Raw genomic sequence first — 24,949 nt, 5'->3', positions numbered from 1 at the left:
AGACTTAATTTGTTGAAATTAAAAGTTGAGGACTAATTTATGAATTTAGCTATAGTCAAGGGATCATTTTGGGTATTTGCACTAAGTTATTTGTAGATAAGTTTCAGCAGTGCAAAAGGAGTACATAGTCAAAGGCGATTTTAACCCCAGAAGAAATGCTGAACAAAGACGAGTACGGAAATGTTAGAGAATACAATAGGGGTATAAAAGGAAAAAAGCGTGAAGAGGACTCGGGACCAGCGTGGGTCGTCACGCATTCAAAATTCGGGAAGGTGGTGGAAATCGCTGGGGAATCCACGCGCTTCTCCGAGATCGATAGGCATAGACCGCAAGAATCATCAATTAAATTATAAATTCAATTCAAAACTACCAAAGGCGATTGTTTTCTTCGATCCTTCTTCGTTTTCAAATTTCAATCAATTAGGTTAGATTACATTGCATTTTATTCGATTCACTATGGCAATGAATCCCCAGCTTTTCCCCAATGGGATGCCCGTTCCCTTCGTCAACGAATTGTTCGTCTTGGCCAGAGATGGCGTCGAATTCGAGGTCGATAAGATCCCTGGGTCAGCTTCCTGCTCCCTCAATCTCTCAAAAATCGTCGCTTTATTTGTAATTAATTGTTTTCGTGCTTTTGATGATTGGGTTTTGCTTAATCGTCCAGCGCAAGCGGCCATGGCGGACGTATGAAGGCAAAGGGAACCATCTACTTGTCGAATATCCGGATGGTCTTTGTTGCAGACAAGCCTATTGGTATCTTCCGTGCTTTTGACATGCCCTTGGTACGTAAATCTCCCTTGTGAATTATGTATTGTCCAGCGTATAGTATATGGAGTAATATAAATGTGTAGTTTCACTGTCAGCTTAACCTTGATAGTTTAGTTGAAACAGAATACATCATTCAATTTGTGTGTGATGTGTCTATTGGAATTGGAAGCACCAATGGATTTTGTGGTTTCCATCTCATGTTATGCTTTTAAGTGTTGCTCCCTAGAATATGATGGGTCCATTTGCTATGTATATATATATATATATATATATATATATATATATATATATATATATATATATATATATATATATATATATATATATATATATATATATATATATATTGATACATTAGGTTTCTCAATTTACGCCAGACTAATCCTAAGCCCCCATAACCCCCTGCCCAAGGGTCTCCGGAGGAGGTAAATTGAGAGTCGCCTAAGCAGCCTCCTAGTCAGTTTTGTTGTTGACTCCATTTTGCTGTATATTGTTAAGGACTGATGTTGCAGAGAATAGAGAGATTTATTAAGAATTAGCTCATTGGAAAGATTAGAGCAAAATCCATTATTTTTTGGAAATTCCCATAGTTTTTCCAACTCACTGATCCTGTAGCTCTTCAATTCATTAATTTCTTGCAAATGGCCTGAATCTCTTGAGGTGCCTTGCCTGTTTAAACATACTCGACATAAGACATTAAGATGTATATGCTAGTGTCAGAATGGATTTTACTCAAATTGTCCTATATTCCAATCCAATGATGGTGAGTGTGCAATGCCATTGTCATTAGGTCTTCAAGATGATGATAGGAGGGCATAGATGGGTAGAAAAGGAGGATCAGTCTCTCACCCGTACACAAATGCTTCCTTGTACATTCTTTTTCTATTTCTTGACCAGTCCTGTTGATTGATTTGTCATTTGTCACTTGTCACATACTGCCAATACTTCTGTAGCTTGGCTTATTTGCCACACTAGTTTAGACTTATATCAGTTTGTCAAATTCTTTTATTGTTAAATATTAGTAGCCAGTTGGGTGCAGAAGAAAATGGTCTTATTGTGTGAGCCAGGATCTAATTCATAAGCAGATAAACTAGTTTCCTATATAGGTTTTACTTCCTTTAAATTAGAATAGCTCTGTACGAACGTAACATTCTTGTATAGATAGACAGGACAGAAGGGCCTTTAAGTTTGTTTATTTGTTTTTTTTTTTTCAAAAAAGATAGGGTCAACTGATCAAGAGTTCAAGACCAGAAACTTTAAGAAGAGAAATCTCTGGAGTCATGAAATAATCGCTCAAATTTAGAATAGCAATGAAATTTGGCTTCTACTTTATGCTTGACTCTTAAAGTTCTTTTTCTTCTATATGCTTTATCGTGCATCTTGCTTCAAGGTTGACCCTATGTCTTGTGGTGCTGCCCGTTTCCCCGTAATTTGTGTCTTTTGGTAGGATGCAATGTTTTCTCATCATGGATTCCAAGCAAAAGACTTTTGCACCATTGTTCTGCCACTGGTTTTGTTTTCTGTATTGTTAACTCTAAAAATGACTTCCTTTTGCAGCTATATGTTCATGGTGAAAAATTTAACCAACCAATATTCCACTGCAACAATATCGCTGGATCTGTGGACCCTGTAAGTATATGAAAGACGGTTTGCAGTCTGTGGACAGTTTCCTTTGTATTTGGTGACCTCACATCCATTCTGGCAAATCTCAGGTTGTGCCAGACAATGAAAACAGGGCTTTGTATTCCACGCACTCGATTAAGATCCTTTTCAAGGAAGGCGGGTGTGGGACTTTTGTGCCCTTATTTTTCAACTTAATAAGTTCGGTGAGACAATACCGTCAACAGACTGCTTCAAGGGCCGAGCCACAAATGGATCCTCTGCAAGCCGCTCAAACTCCCGTAGATGATATGATGAGACATGCGTACGTGTTTCACCTTGAAATAATATGCAATGTTCTTTATGACTTCAGGCCACGATATAAGCTGACTATTTTGCTTTTTGTTTCTTGAACTTGACAGCTATGTGGATCCAAACGATCCCACAAGGATCTTCTTGCAGCAGCCCACTCCCGAGTCTCAACTGCGTCGACGCACCTACCAGGCACAGCCTGCTGAGCCCTCCGCCTCAACTCCACTCCTGTGAACATTTTACTATATGCTAGTGCAGATACTCTTGTGATTCTAGTCAATAAATCAACTTGCAATTCTGTTGAGCACTCTTTATCTCAAATTGTAAGATGTTTATATGATGTTTCAGCATGTGTGTTATGCAGTCTTGAACAACATCAACATGTAAATGAACATAGAACACATCCTTGAATTGGTAAATATACCCTTTTATTCTTTACCTTTATTTGTTATTAGGTGGTAGATTGTCGGCAATGACACATTATTAGGTCCTGGTTGTTGCAGTGTAAGAGTTACCCAATGTGGTGGGTTCTTTGTCAGCACTAAAAACTAGTCTTTACACCTAACGAGCTACTGAGTTACTGTGATTTACTTCTCCACTATTCTGTTGGACGGGAGTGTGGAAGCCCTAGAGGCAAAGAAATTTTGCCTTTTATTTAACAATGGTGGTGCTTGAAACTCTATTGTTGAACCTAGTTCATTCTATTTTTCAACCATTTATTGAGGAAAAGGAAATTTCTATAGTGTCAACGATCCTAACAAGTATACCTAATGTTTGTGTCCGGCCTGGCAGTACTCGGTGTAACTAGACATGTTGATCATCATCACCAGGCTACTCGGGTGAGCCCCCTTCTGAGCCACAACTGGTACACTGTCATATAGAAAGAATCATAATTCTTGGGTGTCATATGCCATGCAAAATGCTTTCGGACTATACCAACATTCTTGTACAAGTTGAGGTATGTTTGCTCGGGAATCGATAGCAGTATCTTCTTCAACATGGGGATGTCTCCTTCGTTGAGAATCACCGAGAACTTTGTCCAGTCCAATACGTTGGCGAAAGGGAGATCGTAGTGATTCGAGATCAGAACCGGGATGCACCCATAGTGTATAGCATCACTCACCCTCGCGGTGTTCACCTCGTACCCCTTAACGTGCAGGCAATATTTGCTTCTACGGAACCCTTCTGCATATGGAAACGAAGAACTCCCGGGGAATATGTCGAATGCAGAGTCGTTCTTCCACAGATCGATCAGCCATTGCCTTGTGCGTGAGTTTTGCGCTCGCCCAGCATAGAATGCTAGCCTGTATCTACAAAAACACGAAGAACATCGTGAAGTGCTTATAATACAAAACATAAACGTGTAGTCCAACTATAGTTTAAAGAATCTGTGACTCTTGTTGGCATATGTTCAAATGTTGGGTAGAGTATATATGCAACTAAAATAAAACTGTTGACTTAATAATTATAAGATTATAAGTTAACTCGATTGTACTATGGCCAAAAGTATGAATGATTGTACTCGATACAAAAAGACAGGACATTTATACCTAGCATTAGGAGGATTCAAGATTTGTTCTTGGTGGCGAGGCCAAACCTGCGACAACCCGACATCCTTGTGGGAGATGTACATCCGCTGAAAGTAGCTGGAGGAGCAAGTGACTTGGATGGCGTTGTGATTCAAGAGACGATGCTTAGAGGCGGCGGTTCGGCCAATGGAGTGGCAGTAGGCGTAGAAGTGATCGGCGCCGCCGGAAGCATTCCAGAACTCGAACTCCGAGCTGATTCTGGCGGCGTATCCGGCGACGAAATCGGAAATGGCGGCGGCGGAGTGCAGGTCGGGGCGGTTGCGCATTGCGTTGATGGAAAAGGGCATGAAGAAGAAATGCGCGTCTTCAGGCCGCCGCGTCTGGACCGAGCTCCGGAGAAGCGCCGCCTTGAACATGTGCTCGCTGAAGTAATTCCCCTGCTTTGAAGGGTCCGGGTGGGGAAGAAACACGCTGGCTAAAGGCGAAGATTTGCTCAAATACACGTCTGGGTACACGAAAATCTTTAGGGTTTTGATCATTTCTTCGTAATCAGCGGCGAAAAGCTCCCAATTGTGATACGGACCCGAATCCCCCGATGCATCTTCTGATTGAATCTGCAGGTGTTTCGCCGGCGGAGCTTCCCGGCTAGAAAAATGATCAGCACGGTGGCGCTCCTGCGAGCGCTCGAGGTGTGCAGTAACCTCCGGCGCCTGGAATTTGCGGCCGGTTTCTGAAAATTCGACGACGGAGATGGTTTTCGGCCAGAGGTGGTTCACCGACGGACCCACCCCGAAAACTCCGACCACCACAATAGTAGCCACTGCCAAAAACAGCGACAATGGTAACAAAACCACGCGCCACCGGAGCCTACAAAGGCATTGACGCGCCATCTTCTTCACAAGGCGCCACTGCAACAGCCAACGAATAGATACGCCCCGTATGTATATTCGATCGAGGTCGTTGAACACTGTGTTATGAATCCGTCAGAATCAGGTGGCCACGGTAGTTGTGTGTCATTAAATTGTCTTTCGAAAAAAGTCTATACACATGCACTTTCACAAATTTTGAATAGGGATAAATAAAGTAACAATTCTAAATAACTCATTTACCTTTAAAAAGCTCTGTTACTAAATCATTGAACTTTTTTAAAAAAAATGTAGATAGATCTTTTTTACTTCCTATAACAGATTAACAATAAGTTATAGTTGATTTAAAAAAAATGTAGATAGATCTTTTTTACTTCCTATAACAGATTAACAATAAGTTATAGTTGATTTAGGGGTGATCGTAATTTCAATTTCAAAAGATCGAGGTACATGATTCTTTAATTTAAAGGAGTAGGACTTCTTGTGAAGCAATTGGTTAGACAACTCCATTTAACTTAGTAATTAAAAGAGAGTTATAAAATTGTGGATGGGTGCTAGCTTTTCTGTAAATTAAAGAAGTTAAATTTTAAATTTATATAGTGTACATCTTAGAGTATATCCAACCCAACTTGGAAACTCATTCCTCTTATGCATGCCTTTAATGGCGGACATGTGTCATTTAGTGTGAACACCACCAACTTGAAACTCATTCCTCTTATGCATGCCTTACATATAATAGTGGTGGACATGTGTCATTTAGTGTCAACATACAAGGACGGAACCAAAGGGGCAGGGACAGTTGTCCCATTCACCCCACATCCACTCTCACTCTCACTCCATATATAATTTTTGTATGTATATATGTACATATAGTATAAGTTTTAGTATTAATATAAAAAAATTATTAAATGTCACAAGAGATAAGTTAGATTAATTGGTTGAGCATATGTTTGACAATAATAAAGGTCAAGAATTTGAATCTTTGGACATCAACATAATTTTACAGAACTTTTTTAATATTTAAATACACACATACATACATACACCCCCTCAACCTAATTTCTGGTTCCTTCTCTGTCAACATACACCTTGAGCCGCTACTGTATAAATTGAACTTATTTTTTTTTATTATTATAACTCTCAACCATTGATGCTTTTAGACATTTTTACTGTTATATTTGATTATCAGCTTCATAAGTCATAACATTTATCTTTCGATTTTTAAGAATAAATCAAAATAAGAATTTGAATCAAGTAGAGAAACAAAAATAGCAACTGCAATTCAACTTGGTCCATAGATTATTATTTAAGACAAAATTTTGCAATATCGTGTGTTACAATGTCATAGTTATAATTATTTCATTTAGTATACTGAATTAAAAAAGTTAATTAAAATTTAGTTTAGGTATTACTAAAGGAATTTCTCTTATAATGGATTAAAGAGATTATTACGATTTTTCATATTTAGTATGTATCACTGTACTATTTGTCCTTTTCTATTATGGTCCTCACGTTTCTATTTTGACAATTCAATTTGCCAATTATGAATTTATGATTATGCTAAATTTCAAAACTAAAACCTATAAGGTTTGAAAAAAATTTTAAAATTATATATTGTGGTTACTCATGGCACTCTAGATAATCCATTAACTTTTTAAGAAACTAAGGCCGGATATCTAAATTCAATTAGTTTTTGAACCCTCATAAACAAATCATTTCATTTTTTTGGATGATGAAAAAAATCAACTGTCACTATTGAAAGATAATCATTGGATAAATTATAGTATTGTATAATATCTCACAAATCACGCAAGAAAAGTAAACTGCACTAAAAAGATCTTTGTGACAAATTTGACCAAAAATGAGTTAGCAATAATCAAACTCATAACCTTCTGAATGCTCTACTCACTTATCATTTTGGGATAAACCAATCATCATTTCATAATAAGCTAAAGAATATCTAATTCGGGTTAACAGTGATACAATTGACTCAATTTCATCTAATATCAAGGCAAAAACAATCAAAACCAAACATTATTGTGTTGATGGGATACAATGGGTAAATCTCCTTATCTCCCAACCAATCCTTCCCTCAGTTCACCATTCCCAAAATTAATACTATTGTAAACGGAAATGCACCTTTGAGAGAACCACCAAACATTTGGTAGTTGTCTCAAATAAAGTTGGATTGGGATTCAGTTAAATTAATTTTATTTTATTTTATGAGATATAAATATATTAGTGTAATGTGTTAAAAATATACTCCTTACTTCAATTAAAATTTTAATCAAATATGGAGTATATTATTTCCTTAATTTGAAATATGTTAAGTATCATGAGTACTTTAATAAGTTCAAAATTCAAGTTAAAGATCTTTTACTATTCATGTTCTAGAAACTAGTGATAAAGGTAAATCGCGAGATGTGTCTCACTCAAATGCTTGTACACTAGTGTCCAAAACAAAATTAGATTCATAATTATCTCTTTTATTCATAATTATCTCTTTTTGGTCATTGGTAGGATTCAAATCCTACATCATGCAGTTACTAGCAAACAAAACTTATGAACTTATTTTGAATTAGTTGATCAGTTGAGCTGTATGGACATTTTTATTTAAATATTTTATTATTATGTGAACTTTTGTATGACAATACTTATTTGATTAATTCATAATTAGTCAATGAAAAAACATTTTTAATATTATAGTATATAGGTTTGTAATATCCGAATGATGGTTTTAATGCAATTAAATACCAAATAATTTTATTTTTTTTATATTATTATCACTCCGTAGTCCGTACAAAAGAAAAAATTTGAACAAAAATTAATTAATCTAAAAATGTATGATTAGGTGGCATTCACCAACTACGTTTAACACGACCGAGCCATAATATTCAAGACTCTAGAGCCAAACGGCCCCTAACACCAATAGGAAATGGAAAATTTCCGAAACAAACAGAAAGCCCACCTAACCGTCAGCTTGTAAAGTCAGAGCTCTGAATCCACGTTTACCGCACTCCGATTCTCGGTCTGGTTTCAGAGCAGAGAAATCCGTCTGAAATCGATCAGAAAATTCAGTGACAGAATGATCTCACGCTGCTCGAGCTGGAAGCTTCCGGTGGCGGAGGCGGGAGGGCCGCCGTTGCGTCTGCGGGCGAGGCAGGAAGGAGTTCATTTCAGTAGGATTGCTACGAGGAGCTGCCCTGGCCCTGCTCCTAGCAGAGCGTTGAAGTTGCGTGTGGCGGCGGTGGACCGCAGCAGTAACGGCGGCGCCGGTGAGAGCGCCGCCAGTAAGAAGGCTGCTGCGTCCTCATCGTCGGTTCCTAATTCGAATTACATGGTGCCGCTGGACAAGTCGTCTTCCTGCATTACTCGCCCCCTGGCCGAGATCCTCCGTGACCTCAACAAGAGGATCCCCGATAACATCATCAAGGATCACGACAGTGATGATCCTCATGCCATATTCATCCCCTGGTATGGATTAATTTAATCCTGTTTGACTTTGCTGCTGCCGTCCGCGTGTGATCTGATTCTATTATTATTATTTTTTTAATCGAAGTCTCTAACTATGACATTTCGTTTGTTGTTTTTCTTGTTCTTATGCAGGTATCACGCCAATCGCATGTTGAGCTTCTACGCTCCAGGTGCTCACTTTGCATCCTGCTTATCTGCCCTAATATTCTCTTTCTCTATTAGCAGATCTAGAGTGGAATTTCGTTCATTTATTACTCGGATTATCTCTGTTATTTAACGTCTAAACTTTACCTGCAATTTAATAGTTTGCTAATATGATATTCTGAAATCAGAAGTATTAAAATGTTATTTTAGGTATTGAATATGCCAAAATTCCTGGAGCATGATATTATTTTTAAGAACTCCTTGAAAAATAAAAATGATATGCTTATCTCTTTGTTTTATTTATTTATTTATTTATTTTTGAGAAAAGGGAGGGGTACACCCATAGTCATCTCTTTGTTTTATTTAAAGAGGTATCTAAAGTAACATTGTTTTGTCCCTCAATAGATAACTCTTCAACTAAAATATGAAGATATATTCTTTTTGAATTTATGGAAACTATTAAAATCATTATCAACTTATCAAGAATAAAACTAAAAACTCATTAGCATACTAAAGACATGTAGCAAAATTATAAAAACAGCAACAATAATAATAAATACCAGTGTTAAAAGCATAAATCCCACATTGTCTAAATATGAATCACAATCAGCTCTTGGTTTACTTAATGAATTGGCAAATGGCTTGTGTTGGAAGCTCAAAGCTTCTTTAGCATGGTGTCAAACTACACCCTTGATCCACAATATAATCACTCATGGGTAACACCAGACTTGTTTCATGTTTTGACCTGGCCCACTTCTGAGGTGCAGTTCTAAATTCATGTGACTATGGCTTACTGTATCTTATTTTGTCCATGACAGTTTTGCTGCATTAGTTGAAGATTAAAGAAATGAAAAAACAAACTAAAATATTTCCATTCTTTAATTGTTAGCACCATGACTTGAATAATTGAGAACTCTTTCTATACACTCTCTGGTGTCCGTTTTCTCTTTAATGTTAACTTCACAGTGAACTCCAGTGAAGTTGACAGAAAAAACATGCAGTGTCATAGCCAGTAACTTAAACACACAGAACAAAATGTTATTGAGAAAGTAAAAATACTATTGTAGATCTACTTGGAATTTTGTAATTTTGTTTCATTCATTGATTGGAAAAATAGTTATCTTGGCACAGGTTAGTTCTGAACTTTATCATAAGAAAGTATTTTTAACCAATACATTGATGTCTGCTCCTTTAAAATGATTTTTACAAAGTCATGAAATTGTGCATATAAGTGTAGTTTATTGGTTCATCCCCACTCAGGCCCTAACTCTATCCCAAATGTTTTCTTTTATGCTACTGTTTATTGGGATTTGTCACCTTAGTAGTTCTGTATTGGTCACTGCATCTCTTTCTTCTATTATATTTTGCTTCTTTCAGGCGTCAACATCATTTCTTTGGAAAATTGATTTCTTTGTTCTGTAACTTTTGATTGTCTGCAAGTTTGATAGAAAGCAAAATGAAAACATGGGCCAATTGATCATGTATATAAAGCTGGTGTGTGGATATTTCTTTTATAATCTTTTGTAGTTTTTTTATAGCCACTGGCTTTTTGTGTACATCGTTTTGCAGGTTGGTGCGGAGAAATAAGGAATGTTATTTTCTCTGAGAATGGAACTGTGACTGTTGTTTACCGTGTCACTATACTAGGATCGGATGGAGAGGTATGCCATTTCTTCCATGATATATGCTGCTTGAGCCTGGGAAGCCATTGCAGTCTTTTTCAGTCAAAATATAGGCCACTTTACTTTTATATTTTCGGATTCAATTTTTGCAACTTTCTTCATTGAAAAATCTAATTATGAAATGGACCTAGCTTAAAAACACATGATATGTGTCATACAACAAAAAATTCCCCTATTATTCTGTTATTTGACTATTGTAATAACTCGTGTCTAGTTGCTTTAGTGTAAGTGGGGAGTGCACTTTCGATTTGAGCCCTTAGTTACAATGAAATAGCTTCATAGCCAAATTAGTCTCTGTGGTTAGTGAGAGCCTAGCTTTTCTAATTTGCTGTAACTGAGGGGCCAATGGTTGACTTCCCCCCTAGTATAATTGTTTGTCTTAACCTCTTCTGAGAACTCTGTAACTTACCATTGCCCTTTAAACTGTTTTCTTCTATTCTATTCCATTTCTGGATATAAGGATTTTCCATCAATTACACTGTACTCTCTATTGGTTTTCTAACTTTGCATGCTTGTCCTCCCCACCCTTTACCTATGAAGCAACCTGTTAACCTTCATGCGGTTTTCATCATACTTAGGTCGTATATCCTCAGTAGTGAATAGCAATAAATTTGTATTTATCATCTGTGCAAAGTCTAGATAATTTAGCAAAAAGGTTGTAATCATTGTGACACTTTGAAAACCATTGAAGGGTTTATTTGCATACTTTTGAGCCACAAAACCCGAGGGAAAGGATATACTTTGCATTCCACTTGAAAACTCTAATTTGTACTTGGTAATCACAATTCAATTTTCCTTTCTTCTCAATATCTACTCTGTGTTTGACTGTTTGTATAGCCATACTGATATTATGCATCATTTTAGTTTAATTCTTCTGACCATTTTAAAGATCCAAATTATGATACTCAATATGTAACTAATCATGGCAATTAAATTATGAAGGCATACCGTGAATCAACCGGGACAGTATCATCAGGCGATGAGCACATCAAGGATCCGGTCGCTGAAGCTGAGGAGATTGCTTTTTGCCGAGCATGTGCTCGGTTTGGACTTGGCTTATATCTTTATCATGACGAGTAGCTGCTACAGAAATGACAATTTTGATAAGATGGATGAAGCAGTTTTATCTGCGTTCATAAGATATTTTAGTCTGGTATAAATAACCTTTAAAGCCGTCTGTATCACCACATTATACTACATATTCCACTATGACTTTTCATGTGTTCTTGCTACTGGTTTATGTGCTGGAATTCTACCAGTTTTGCTAATTCTCACTTCCCATCATTTTCCCCTTATTGTTTTTTCGCTTTGCTAGTTTCTATTCATTTTACCATTGATATACTAGGGAAATTTTATAATCCCATGGGACACGGAACTCGTATTAGATCACATGAATTAAAAAGTATACTACAATACCTCCAGTCTCCAGAGGGTGGGTGTTGCATTTATACATATTATGTAGTTCAGTTGTGCTAACTGCTAATTGTGCATTTTGTAGTGTAAACCTCAAAATTGGATGCTTGATTACATTGTGTAGTGTTAATGGTATTCATTAGTATTTAAATAGCATACATGAATGTTTTGGTACAGAAATTATTGAGACAATAATGCACTGTCAGACCACGAGATGTCCGTGGTCGGCCCAATTAAGGAGCAAAGTGCTTGTCAGATGATGAGTTTTTCTAATGAGAAGAGGTTCGAACTCTCGACCTCTCTTAAAGAATGAAAGTGCACAATTACTCACGCCAACTAAACTGATTTAGGAAGAGTCAATTAGCACCTTGTAATTACTAATTTGGCTGGAATTGTTTCCATATTTTTCATTTTTGGTTGCGTGGAACCATTTCTAACTTGACCAGGCGAGTCAAAACTCGTAGTAAAGCATCAATTGCTAAACACAAAACCCCAAAGCAAAACTGCAAAACCCTAAACGCGACTGGATAATCTAACGACGGCGAGAGGCGCTAGTTCACCGCAGAATATGTGTAGTAAGAGTGTATCACCGTCATCGGCTCCGACGCCAATGTTGAGGGTTGCAGAGATAGAAGGGAAGGGCAGGTCACTTGTCGCCTCGGCGGCGTTAAGAGCCGGGGAGATCGTCCTCCGAGACTCCCCTCTTCTTCTCTACTCTGCCTTCCATTTCTTCCCTACCTCAGAGCCGCCTCATCTTCAGTACAACAACGTTTACTGCTCCAATTGCTTCAGATTGATCATCTCTCAGCCTCCGCCGTCGTCTTGCCCGGCTTGCTCCGACGCCTTCTGCAGCTCCGGCTGCCGATCTGTCGCCTTATCTTCTTCCCACTCCCCTTGGGTCTGCCAGGCCCTGCGTCGCCTCCGGGACGCCTCTTATTCTCCCCTCGTTGCCGAAACCCTAGACCGCCAAGTCATGGCTCGTTTTCTCGTCGCCGCCTACAACCTCGCCGCCCTATCTCCTCCTGATTTTCGCATTCTCTTGTCTCTTCAAGGAGATCCGTCGGCCGTTTCCAGGGACGATGCGGCTTTCCTGCATTCTCTCGTTTCTTCTCTCTGCCCGCCGACAGCTCCGGAGTTTGGATTGTCTGTTGAGCTAACCGCCTCTCTGCTAGCTAAAGACAAGCTCAACGGATTTGGCTTAATGGAGCCTTTCCATCCTGACAAGGATAGGTCTGTGAGGGCGTACGGTATCTACCCTAGAGCCTCCTTTTTCAACCACGATTGCCTTCCTAATGCCTGCAGGTTTGATTATGTTGATGCCGATGCCAACTCCCGCACCAACACTGACTTCATAGTCAGGGTCCTCCATGATGTTCCAGAGGGCCGGGAAATCTGCTTGAGTTACTTCCCGGTTAACCTTAAGTATTCCGAGAGGCAGCACAGGTTGAAGGAGGACTATGGCTTTGCCTGTGATTGTGACCGGTGCAAGGTGGAGGCTAATTGGGATGATGATGAAGGAGAGCAGGAAGGAGAGATGTCAGGGAGTGATAGTGCAATGAGTGGAGGCGAGGAGGAGGAAGCTATGGAGGAGGATGGAGACCAAGAAATGGAGGCCGATACCGGGGAGTTTCCTCATGCCTATTTTTTCCTTAGATTCATGTGTAGTAGAGATAATTGCTGGGGCACATTGGCTCCCCTGCCCCCTTCTAATGCATCTCCATCTACATTAATGGAGTGCAATGTTTGTGGCAATGTGAACAGCATTGAAGAGCCAATGGATGATGGCTCTGGGAACCAATGAGACCTGCTAGTAATTCATTCTCCTTTGTTTGCCTTCATCTCTTGATGGCAACATGAATTTTGACTTCAGTGTCATGTGCAGCTGATTAAAGTTTTGAACTTTTGCTGTTGTTATTGTGTGAGCCAAAGCCAAAAAAAAATCTGATAAGATGCATTTGTGTATTGTTCTGAGTTCACTTTCAGCAATTTAGTTTGCTTTTGTGCATTATCCTCAAAATGATGATGATAGTAAGTGTTCTGGGAACTACGTGACCTGACTGACCTCCTATGCTGACTTCAAAGTGTAAGTTTTTGCACCAACTCCAACCCAGTTGGTCAAGGGTGTTGGCCTATTGGTCTTCTTGGTTTGTATTGGTTAGCTATGGACAACTTAAGCCGATTTACCTTCTTGTGGTCGTAGGTTTTTCTCGTCATTAAAAAAAAAAGTGTATGTTCTTGAATAGATGTGCCTGACTGATTGGAATGGCTCCTACTAAACAATATGAGAATGATCTTTGAAGGGTTTATGTGTGGTTTGAAACAAGAAAGAACCCAAAATCCCACGGGCTTAGCTCAATTAGTATCTGTTCATAAATTACTACTTAATTTCTCACCCTAATGAAGCACAAAGGTCAATATACTACCTCCATTAGTAGGCTTGAACCCACGACCTCCATGTGGGAATTCAACCTTTGGTGCCATTAGACCACAAAGTCTTGATGCTAACTTTCTAACTTAGTAAAGGTGAAATTATCTCTTTTCATAACTATATATTTTTGATGACCTATTAATTAACTTATATAAGATGGAAAAACAACATTATGTGTACAAAATAAGTTCGTAAATTATTTATTTATTTATTTATTGTTTTTTTTTAATTTTACATATTATAGGGATATTTATATTTTGAAATGAAACTATTTCAATGCAACCTTTTTCCAAGAATGTGGACTGCATGCATCATTTTCCAACTGCTATTTCCTCCTCGTTTACTCCATGCCAACTTGGGCAAATTGGTTTCAAGAGGTGGAAATCAAAAGTCAACAAATGAGCCAACACATCCTACAACACTAATAAGATGAATATCCTGACTTTTCAACACATTCCACACATTTATTGGATTGTTAGGTGCTCATATATATATATATATATACCCTAGATAAGTTTATTTTTTAAATATCTACTTTTCATATATTATCTAAAAAGTAACTTATTAAAAATAAACATTTAACATACTAAAAATGAAAATTTATTAACTTTTCATTTATTTAATTCTTTCTATGCATCTAATAATATGAGTTCGCCATTCAACTGGGAAGCTTCGAGGGTGTCACCCCTTTTATGACACTCTCTTCCTGCGCAAGCTGTCGATCCCCTGGACCTTTTTGAGGGGAAGGGTTTGCGCTGAGGAAATGGGCGAGAACGAGCACTAACTAGCAGACCGCTATGTCGCTTCCTGTAACAGTATGGCGAGTAATCAAAGACTTGGAGAATCAACGGGATCAGTCGGCTAGAGAGCAGGGCTATTCTTCTTCCAGGGAGAAAAAGTCATCCCTTCTACCGACCGAACCCTAAGTTCGGGGGTCTTCATCAACATGTTACGAAACTCCAGTCCTCGGTGGATCACTATTACTTGACTTACATCATCTGGCATCAACAGAATATTAGCTTGGTCCCGACCTCGAGGCTCGGACCTGTATTCCGAACGGAAACACTTCTTATTGTAGAGGACAAACACTATTAACTTACCTATTCCATGGGACAAATTTTACTGTAGATCATGGTCTATGTAACCGCGCCAACAATTATGTCATGGACCCGAGTTCACCTTGCAAGATGGACCCGAGTCAAAATACAAAATTTATATATCATGGTCTCTGTAACCGCGCCAACAATTATGTCATGGACCCGAGTTCACCTTGCAAGATGGACCCGAGTCAAAATACAAAATTTATATATCATGGTCTCTGTAACCGCGTCAACAATTTATCCGTTTTGAGGGTACAATATATCAATCTCTTTGTCTCACTACAATGAATCCGAATCCACTTTGACCTGACAAATTGGAAGTGGACTCCATTGATAATTGTACCACAAAATAGCCCTTTAATATGCCATTTTAAACTATTTTTTCCAACAAAAACTTATTTTTCAAAACTAAGTGCACCTAACGTTATCACTTGGTGCACCTATAGTTATAAGTAGGTGCACCTAGGTGCATGAATGTTAACAGAGTAAAATTATATGCACTTGTAAGTGAAAGTAGGTGCATTTGTAAGTGAGTTTACATGTACTTTTTACTTGCAAAGGTACACAAACTAGTTGCACTTAAAACACATTTACATGCACCAAAGTTTGAGTTATTTACGAAAATGCTATTGCGTCATTTTTTTAAAATTCCATCTAATTCGTTGATTTGGACACATCACACATAGATGATATTGGATGATTCTTAGTTCTCTCCTGACGACAGTTCGTACCTGAATGCGATTATATATAAATATATATTTGGTGTCTAAAAAAAACAATCATAATACCTACCCAAAACCAAACAAAATATGAAGGCACGAAAAACATCTTTAACTAAATTCCAAAGCCTCCACCTTGTTGAATCGGATTCACCACATGCACACACTTCATTTACGTGTACAATATCGCCACCACTTCATTCCGCCCCTTCCTTCTCATTTCCACCATTACAATTTACAAAATCCCCCAAAATATTGCCATCTTAAACACACCTCTCTCTCGCTCTCTTCTCCATCTTCACACAATCCAATTCTTTCTTTCAGACCTCTGTCTCACACAATGGTTCCAATCGTAATATCTCAGCTAGCCACGGGTCTGAGTGTCTTGGCCGGCGCGGTTCTGGTGAAGTCGGTCATGGACCAGAAGCCGATGCTCGGGTCTGGCCCGTTCCCCCGGTGCCCAACCTGCAACGGAACCGGCCGGGTTTCGTGTCTTTGCTCCCGGTGGTCCGACGGGGATGTTGGGTGCCGGACCTGTGCCGGGTCGGGTCGCATGGGCTGCAGTAGCTGCGGAGGTTCCGGTACCAGTCGCCCAATTCCGGTTCAGATCTCCGTTCGTCCGCCCAACAGATCGCCTTAGAAAATGCCCGGTTAGGCATATTCTTAGTACTTACTCTCCTAATTTATATACTATTTTTTTTTTTTTTTAAATTGAAATTGTGGAACCATTTTATGTAATGTAGAGTTGGTGATACTCTATAGTTAGCTATACTTGGGAATTGGAAAATCGCTAATATTACGTTGTAATTACATATGATTTCATAGGATGAGTTGATGAGATGGCTTTACCTTCAAAGTTCATAGCTTTTTGATTGTTCTTCTGATTGCCTGATTAGTGGACAACAGTTTATAGTTTCTTTCTTTCACGAGAGAGTGTGCACTGGGTAAATCTCGTCTTGTGACCACTCTAGCCTAGTCGTCAAAGACCACAAGGAGATATAGCAGCTTAGCCTGTCTAGCCGGTCCAAACCAAGAAAGCCAATAGGTCACTTCCGCTGAGAATCAGACTTGTAATCTTGTGGTTATAAAGTCAACAGTCTGGTTGGGATTCCCCATTACAGTTCATAGTTGATTTGACTATTTGAGTGATTGTTTAAATAAGTAGCTTGACTAAATGATGTGAGTGCTTTACTGCTTAGGGAGTTAGGGTGGCTTGTAGAGTTAGACGAGACTGAATCGTGGAAGAAATGCCTTTGAGAATGGCTTGTGGGCAATGGCTTATAAGTTTTTTTCAAATCTTAAGTTGCTTATGTCCAATGAATCATCTTAACGTTTGCTGCTTGTGCTGCTTATTTGATATTCACTTCTCATCATTACGTTTTGTGTGACAGATGAATTAAGTTTTAAATTCATTTTCATAAATAACACGACATAAAATTGCTGAAAGAGATTAGCTTTGCATGTGAAAAAGCATCAATAATGAATTTGTAATATTGTCTGTCTTCATTTAGCAGATGGCTCATCGAATTAGATTAGTTTGAAGAAATGCCTTTGGTAATGAATTACCATTTTTTAACTCATTAAGACTGTAAGCTGCGTAATACATCAGAACCTTAGCTAAGCAATAGAAAAAGGTGTAAAATGTATGCACGATATTAAATGCATTTCTTCAAATTGGTCTAATTTTAAAAAGCTATGAATGAGGTTTCGGTCAATCTTTAGGGTTATCCTGTCTTCCAAACATGCTACGGAGGGAATACAAATGATGAAGCTAAATCTCAAACAAAGAAACACGTACAGATGAACTAGTGCAGCATATATTGGCCCTATTTTGGTAAAATAGTTAGCCTATCAGCCAATTTTGGCTTGTTTGACCGCTATTAGCTGTTTGACTTGGTTAAACAATCAATATGAGTGTTTGATTAATTAGTTTTTTTAACAACTTATTGCTTCAAAATGCTAAAATTCAAAACGCTACTCAAAGTAGCTTTTCCGATCAGCTTTTTGAGAAAGTCATTTTGTAGCAATCAGCTAACAACTAACAACTAATTTACCAAACACTTTTCTATAGTCAAACTCATTAACCCAATTAGCCAATAGCCATTTACCAAACACCCCCATTACCTAACTTGGATTTGGATTGTTAAGCAAGCCAAGAATCACAGAACTTACTGTAAATGTTCTAGATAGTATAGACTTTTCTATGACCTTAAGATTTGATTAAATAAAGGAACTTCAAACAGGTCAGGATGGTTTATTTATTTCCATCATTTTTCAAAAAGACCAACCTTTTAAAATTACATTATAGCCCAAATGTATGCACGAGAGTTGTGCATCATGCTACCTTTAATTTTCAAGATGATTGTATCAAAAGCTTGAATTTTCATGATCTAATGGCAGACATTTGAGCAGTGAGCACTTTGCTGCTATTATAAATCTTAACCTTCTCAACATAGGATCTAGAATGATAACTTAAGTTCTTAACACTCTGACACCTAAACAAACCCAAAGGACAACCATTTATCAAGTCCAATCATACTCAGATAAAGCATTTAACTTCATTTCCAAAGTAACTTATTTTTAATTTATCTATCATGAAAAAAATCTCATGTCCTAAAGAGAACATCTCTGTAACCCAATTATTTGATGAAGCCTTTTCGAGCACAAACATTTGGAAGAACCATAAGTCCATAACCTAATTAGACGCTATTTCTTTGCAAGTTCTTACTCAACCAATTTTCCAATTCTTGGCTAGTAATTCGTGGAGGATAGGCTATAGGCCTGTACAACCAAAGGATGTCTTGACATAACATGATTCGTTGGCAAGTGGCTATTAGAGATATGAAAGGCTAAGATCCATTAGGTTTTCCACGAATCATATCTAGCTTTGGAACGACATGCTTTGCTGTATTTTTATTTTTAGTGGTCCTAGTCGTAGTGGTTGGTTGATGGTGCTCTCTGTTAACTTTTCTAATTTCTAGCTGTAGTTAGTTTATAATGTGGATAGCTGTTAGCTGTATTTAGGCTAACCGCTGATAGCTGATTGTGTTAATTAGAGGGTATAAATAGTTGATAACATTAGCTGATTGTAGAAAAGTGTTTGGTAAATTAGCTGTTAGTTGATAACTGTTTGGTATAATTTCTTTCCTCAAAAAGCTAATTGAAAAAGTTGCTTGGAGTAGCTTTTTGAATTTTAGCCTTTTGGAGTTGCAAAAAGCTAATTAACCAAACATTTATATTGATATTTCAACTAAATCAAACAATTAATAATGGTCAAATAGGCCAAACTTGGCCTATAGGCCAATTTTTTACCAAACAGGGCCAATGTGATTCGAGTGCAATGGTTTGACATGAAAAATGAAACCTAGCGTTGTAATTCCATATGTTGCTGATGGTGGAAAAGCACGTAAAATTGCTAGGAATTTAGAAGCTCACAGGTGTTTATATCGTCTAACCTAATCTGGCTTTTATCATTTCAAATCTGTTAACTTCTTTTGCTTCTTTTCATAGGGCAGATATTATTCAGTATATTAATTGATCTTGAAATAGTTGAAATTAGTTAGATCGAGATCCTTTGCTATTATTCCAATTTCCAATTAATATATCTATGGGAAATTTAAATTAGGGCCTGGATTATTAGGTTCCGAAGTTGCGAGAGCTTAAAGTATTTGTACACACTGCATAATCTTTTCTACATCAGACAAAGACTGAAGGAACATGATTGTATTCATACAACATATGATCGGACAAATAATTGTCAAATTCTTGCTCTAAGACGTTCTTCAGCAGCTCGATACTTTTCTTCTCACTTGGGAGTGAAAGCCTGAAAGATAATTAGAACAATATATTAGTGGTGTCAATTTTATCAGAATGGTAACATTAGATACACATACATTGCTATGCTCACGAATATCTGCTTCTATGACTGTAATTAAGTAGTTTTCATTTTGAGTGCACGAGTGATTTATGATTTATGTTATTATGTATCGTAAGCAAGGTTGAAAAAATCGCTAGGCGCCTAGGGACCGCCTAGGCGGGCGCCTAGAGCGATTAATCGGCGCCTAGGCCCGATTTTTGCAACACTGAATTCGTAAGTTATTGACTTATTTACGCTAGCTAACACGAGAAGAAAATGTCAGGTATAATTGCAGGTGGATCGAGTTTGAGAGTGGTGGGCTTACAGCAAAAACAGTGGCGTGACCGGGATCAGCCAGGTGAGCAAAGAGGTTGTCGATTGGTCCTGTTCCGGTGTAGATGTGTTGGAACCATGCGCCCATAACTGCCAGCATGGCTAATCTTCCGTTCTTGATCTCCTTGGTTCTCAACTCCTTGATCTTTTCGGGAGAACCAGATCCCCAACCGAGTGGGTCGAACCATAAGCCACCTGGATAGCCTACGTCAGTCCCGGTGAGCTTGTTGTTGGGGAAGATGGGGTCCGTGTTCACGCATCCAGGCTTGATGATGTCTGCCCACCGCCTTCCCTCAGCCCAGCCGATGAGTATCAACTCGATGACAAAGAGCGTGGTTGTATCGGTGAAGTACTCTTGTTCGCCCGCAGTGTACCACGAAGGCGTGTTCAGAATCCCGATCTTCGTGAGGAACTCCGGGATGAAAATACCCGCAGCCCCCAACATCGCCCATCTGCAGTGCACAATCTCCGCCTGCTGGTTCCATTTCAAGCTCTCGGGATCAGATGCTGTCAATTCAATGATCGAGGATCATCATTTTATTCGGAGCCCAGCCCAGCCCAGATTAATTTCAGAAACAAACCGAAATTTGACTTACCAAGACCAAGGGGATCAAAACCAAAGTCTCCAGGGAGGCTGCAGGCATAGTGGATCGAGCTCAAGTTTAGATCGAAACAAATATATATAATATATCACGTTTCATATAAATTTGCTCATCACTAACCTGCCATCGAGCCATGGAGGAGGGGTGCTGCCCGGGAACCAGAGGGGTCGGTTGGGCTCAGCCGTAGCACAAACCGTAAAAGATCGCGACGTGGCAGGGGCCGAGTACTTGCTCACCCTCAGTTTTCTCCCCGAGAGGAAAGACGCCTTTGTCTGCGAACTGCACAGGTAAAAAAATCAAACCAACTTTCATCAGTACAGTAGTAACACTACTGGAAATTATGGAATTTCTGACCACCTGAAAGTGATCTTAAATCAAGTTGAAAGTAAAAACTGGTCGGAAATAGCAACAAAGGTTTTTCCGGATACCAAAAGTGATCGGAACAAGACTTTCGACTTGATTTAAGATCACTTTCAGGTGGTCGGAAATTTCATAATTTCCAGTAGTGTAAAAAACACTACAAAACTACGATCATTCACACAAACAAATCACAAAGATTATTGCTTTCATGCTATATATAGACGATCGGCCTTGCCTCGGGGACGAGAATGCAGCGGCCGCAATGGTGGACGAAGCAGCACAGGCAGACACCATGTCGACAGATTTCGAGCTGTACAATGCAGGGTGGGTGTGATTGCTGTGTGGGGAAAGAAGTGAGAAAGGCTTAAGCTTAAACACTGAGAAGATGATATTGAAGAGAAGGGGCTTATCCTGATGGATAGGGAGGTGAATATGTGATTGGGTTTTTGAATTGCCATGTGGCATGCACAATCTATTATGTACCCAAGTAATCTCAATCTTGTGGCTCATATTCAAGACTTGCTATATATGCCTGATATGCTTCAATTGTCTCTTTCTGCACTAGCCACTCAGCATCTTTGTATATTATTTATTTCAAAATCTGGATTTGCAGTAAATCTTTAAATTGAATTACAAAGAAAGAGACAGATTTAGTCCTTAAATTGTATGGATGTAAACGTAAATGTAAACATAAATGTAGTAAATGTAAACTTAAATGCAGCAAATCTCCGGTTGTCAATGGAAGATGGCCTGAGGGACTAAATCGACTAAAAATAATTATTTTCGGGGATGAATAAGCAATTGAGGGATTACATTGACAGTTCGCTAATAATTGAGGGACCAAATCGTTTATTAACTCTATTAAAAATAAACGTTTATGAATGGTACACAATATAATTTGCCAACTTAGAATCTCCCCCTACTTAGCATTTGGTTGAAACTCGAGTTGGGAGGATATTATGTGCATTAAAAAAAATCGTAATAATTCTTATTTTCTGGCAGATTATATTTAACTGCAGAAAAGGCATGGGCTAAAAAATATTGTTTCTCATATTTGACCCTCATGATCTGTAAAGAAGAGCCCATCTATGGCCCTTAACAAGAGTCACCTTGCAAGGCCCAATTGAATTCGGCCACTCTCGGGCAAATTACCGTGCATCAGGGTGCACAATGCAATGTGCGTCCTGACCCAAAACGACATAATTTTGTACCTTTTTGCGTGTCTACTGCTAATTCCTTAAAAAAAAAATTCATATTTCGAATGTACACAATTTTATACCTGAAAACATAGAATTTTATACCTGAAAACACAGAATTTTATACCTAAAAACACATAATTTTATAACTGAAAATTCTCATGTTTCGAATGTACAGAATTACACAATAGAATGCACAAAATTTTATATCTGAAAATACAGAACTTACCAAAACGACGTCATTTTGGGAGGTGCGGGGCGCACATTGCTATGTGCGCCCTGGTGCACGGTATAACGATTGCCACTCTCGACAATTTTGCACCAAAATTAACACAAGGCTTAGGAAAAAGAAAAAGAAAAAAAAAATGGTTACCATATGTAATTCGATTTCTTTTTTAGTATTTAATAATCACATTAAATTTTATGGTATAAAATAGATGCCATATTCAATTTGCAAAGAGCTCTCGCATCATGTGAATTGTAACTTATTGACTGTGAAGATAAATCACCAAAAAAAAATAATAAATCAAAATGACCAAATCTGCCCCACTCCCCTTGGACTTAAACGATATAGTCATAGTTTTGATCTTATCATCACAATAATCTCATATAGATATTAGCTCAATTAATCATTTGGTCATCTCTTTGATGAATTGCTAGCTAGCTAGCTACATTCCAAAGCTTTTGAATCTTCCACTAAACAACATTCCTCCCTCTTATCTCTCTCCATTCTACATACATGTATTATTGCAAATTAAATCATTGTTGTGTTCATCAAATTGTTGAATTTATCCACCATTATCTAAATTCTGTCGAAGTCGTTGGTTGTATGATAGAATACTTACAATTAGTCTAATAATTCATTTAGCCCAATCTAAACATATTGTTAGACCAAATAACCAAAGGTGTACTAATAGAATAAAGAGTTCTACTACATATACTCCCTAATCTTACTCTCTGATGTGACAGATTCTGATAAATTATTTTTTCATGTGGATCCCAATATAAGTGCCTATATCAAAGTTAGTATATGGGACTATAAGTTGAAAATACATATAGCATTTTCCTAGAATAAAACCCAACAATCAAACTCTTGCCTTAAAATGAGAGCCAAGCTAAGCAAGCCATTTGTCTTCCCTTTGGCATAGAGAAACCAAAAAGATCTTGTGAATGACAAGCACCTAATACTAAATGTCATTATTAAACATCTTACTCACAAAAGGCAAAATTTTCTCGCCCTCAGACCCTCACACCTTAAATGACACAATGTAACGTACTCTTCCTGCACTAAATCTTAATGTATATGGCTCGGGTGAAAACCTGAACTGAACTACTGCATGTGTGCACACAATCTACTACATGAATACACCCAATCTACTCTCAGGCATGCTTGAATGACGGTGAAGACCCTGCAGAAGTAATTGTGTGTGCGACATTCGTGTTGTAGATTGTGTGTATTCATGCAGTTCTCACATTATATTATCACTTAAGACATTATTCTCATATGATCATTAATCATATATATATATATGTTTGTGGGATCCTCCGAGGTTGCCAGGCCACCTGATAGTTGCGGGGCTCGGAAGCGAGACAGCAAATTAAAGGCGCAGATAGAGTTTGATTAGAAAAGAAGAGCAGCGATGTGGTGCAATGATGAAAGAGGTTGAAGACTAATGAGAATCCAAGAAATATTGCAAAGACTGATATGATGAATGCAGCCAATGATTATTAGGTCCAGCGATCCATCAAAACAATGGACCCAACTTTGATCAACATAATAATAATAATGTTGTTTATCTGCTACTTGTGTTTATCTTGCCACCACTTTCAATTATTAATTTCCTTTCATTTTTCCCCATTCCTTTCCATTGCATATATACGTACATGTATCAGATCGATCAGTGGAAAATATATTGCCTGGGATGGCCAGCTGCCTGCCCAGAAGTCCAGTTGTATTGCCTGCACGGATTTAGTTCAATGGTTCACTAGGTTGTATTTGGGAGAAAGGATCAATGTTCTAATCTCGGCGACGACAGTCTGAGAATTATGCTCAAAGTGAGCAGATCTCTTATATGCGCACTAATATTTGGTCATGTCCACTGAGTCATTGAGTCACCGTGATTTACATCCACTCAAATGTTCAGATCTGTTGGGCCAGAGTGTGGCGACCCTTTGGGGTTTAAATGGGAGAAGAAGTACAATTGTGTTGTGTTGTGAATGTATGAATGATAATGTTAATAATAATAATGAATATAATTGTGGCTACATAAGGGTCCAAGTGGCTGTGTTACATGAATTATGACCATCTCTTAATTTCTTTCACAATTTTATTTGAGTGTCTTGCAAGTTATATACGTTGAAAAGTAATTTTTGTTATTTAATTAGTATTTGGTATAATAATAGATAATAAGATTGAGAAACTTTACAGGGATGATCTATAAGCACTGGTATTTTTTTTTTGTTTTTTGTTTTTTGTTTTTTGTTTTGTTTTGTTTTGATTTTTTGTTTTTGTTTTTGTTTTTTTTTTTTTTTTTTTGTACTTGACATTACTAATATACAGAGTAATTG

At 38.0% G+C, this 24,949-nt stretch overlaps 5 protein-coding genes and 1 long non-coding RNA gene across 9 annotated transcripts; 4 read left to right on the top strand and 2 right to left on the bottom strand.

Annotated features, from left to right (window-relative positions):
* The first annotated feature begins 269 nt into the window (after positions 1-269).
* LOC109175695 (UPF0664 stress-induced protein C29B12.11c) lies at positions 270-3,123 on the top strand. Its single transcript, XM_019325022.1, has 5 exons — positions 270-566; positions 665-782; positions 2,326-2,397; positions 2,481-2,692; positions 2,790-3,123. Exons 1-5 carry the CDS (start codon positions 457-459, stop codon positions 2,911-2,913), a joined length of 636 nt encoding a protein of 211 aa, XP_019180567.1. The 5' UTR covers positions 270-456; the 3' UTR covers positions 2,914-3,123.
* A 188-nt stretch (positions 3,124-3,311) lies between these two features.
* On the bottom strand, positions 3,312-5,242 carry LOC109175689 (probable glycosyltransferase At3g07620). 3 transcript variants are annotated; one of them, XM_019325014.1, is made up of 3 exons: positions 5,176-5,242; positions 4,230-5,120; positions 3,312-3,989 (listed from the first exon to the last, which is right to left on the bottom strand). In XM_019325014.1, the coding sequence occupies exons 2-3, from the start codon at positions 5,096-5,098 to the stop codon at positions 3,503-3,505; spliced, it is 1,356 nt and encodes a 451-aa protein (XP_019180559.1). In that variant the 5' UTR covers positions 5,099-5,120; positions 5,176-5,242; the 3' UTR covers positions 3,312-3,502. The 3 variants fall into 3 exon arrangements, with proteins under 3 accessions (XP_019180559.1, XP_019180560.1, XP_019180558.1); XM_019325015.1 differs by lacking the exon at positions 5,176-5,242 and having other exon boundaries at positions 4,230-4,879; positions 4,910-5,165; XM_019325013.1 differs by lacking the exon at positions 5,176-5,242 and having other exon boundaries at positions 4,230-5,165.
* Positions 5,243-7,980: 2,738 nt separating this feature from the next.
* LOC109175694 (DNA repair RAD52-like protein 2, chloroplastic) lies at positions 7,981-11,669 on the top strand. The gene is made up of 4 exons (XM_019325021.1): positions 7,981-8,548; positions 8,681-8,718; positions 10,262-10,353; positions 11,317-11,669. Exons 1-4 carry the CDS (start codon positions 8,160-8,162, stop codon positions 11,452-11,454), a joined length of 657 nt encoding a protein of 218 aa, XP_019180566.1. The 5' UTR covers positions 7,981-8,159; the 3' UTR covers positions 11,455-11,669.
* Positions 11,670-12,195: 526 nt separating this feature from the next.
* Positions 12,196-13,795, top strand: LOC109175690 (histone-lysine N-methyltransferase ASHR2). The gene has a single exon (XM_019325016.1). It carries the CDS (start codon positions 12,356-12,358, stop codon positions 13,586-13,588), a length of 1,233 nt encoding a protein of 410 aa, XP_019180561.1. The 5' UTR covers positions 12,196-12,355; the 3' UTR covers positions 13,589-13,795.
* A 2,367-nt stretch (positions 13,796-16,162) lies between these two features.
* Positions 16,163-20,317, top strand: LOC109175696. The gene is made up of 2 exons (XR_002053307.1): positions 16,163-16,684; positions 20,174-20,317. It is a non-coding gene; the product is annotated as an uncharacterized LOC109175696 (long non-coding RNA).
* On the bottom strand, positions 19,645-21,663 carry LOC109175692 (chlorophyll a-b binding protein 7, chloroplastic). 2 transcript variants are annotated; one of them, XM_019325020.1, is made up of 5 exons: positions 21,421-21,663; positions 20,946-21,104; positions 20,820-20,857; positions 20,216-20,730; positions 19,645-19,857 (listed from the first exon to the last, which is right to left on the bottom strand). In XM_019325020.1, the coding sequence occupies exons 1-5, from the start codon at positions 21,648-21,650 to the stop codon at positions 19,840-19,842; spliced, it is 960 nt and encodes a 319-aa protein (XP_019180565.1). In that variant the 5' UTR covers positions 21,651-21,663; the 3' UTR covers positions 19,645-19,839. The 2 variants fall into 2 exon arrangements, with proteins under 2 accessions (XP_019180565.1, XP_019180564.1); XM_019325019.1 differs by lacking the exon at positions 19,645-19,857 and adding an exon at positions 20,130-20,144 and having other exon boundaries at positions 20,177-20,730.
* Between the last annotated feature and the right edge of the window lie 3,286 nt (positions 21,664-24,949).

The sequence above is a fragment of the Ipomoea nil genome, unplaced genomic scaffold (genome assembly GCF_001879475.1).
Source record: "Ipomoea nil cultivar Tokyo-kokei standard unplaced genomic scaffold, Asagao_1.1 scaffold0688, whole genome shotgun sequence".
NCBI lineage: Eukaryota > Viridiplantae > Streptophyta > Magnoliopsida > Solanales > Convolvulaceae > Ipomoea > Ipomoea nil.
This window is presented reverse-complemented; position numbering and strand designations above follow the sequence as displayed.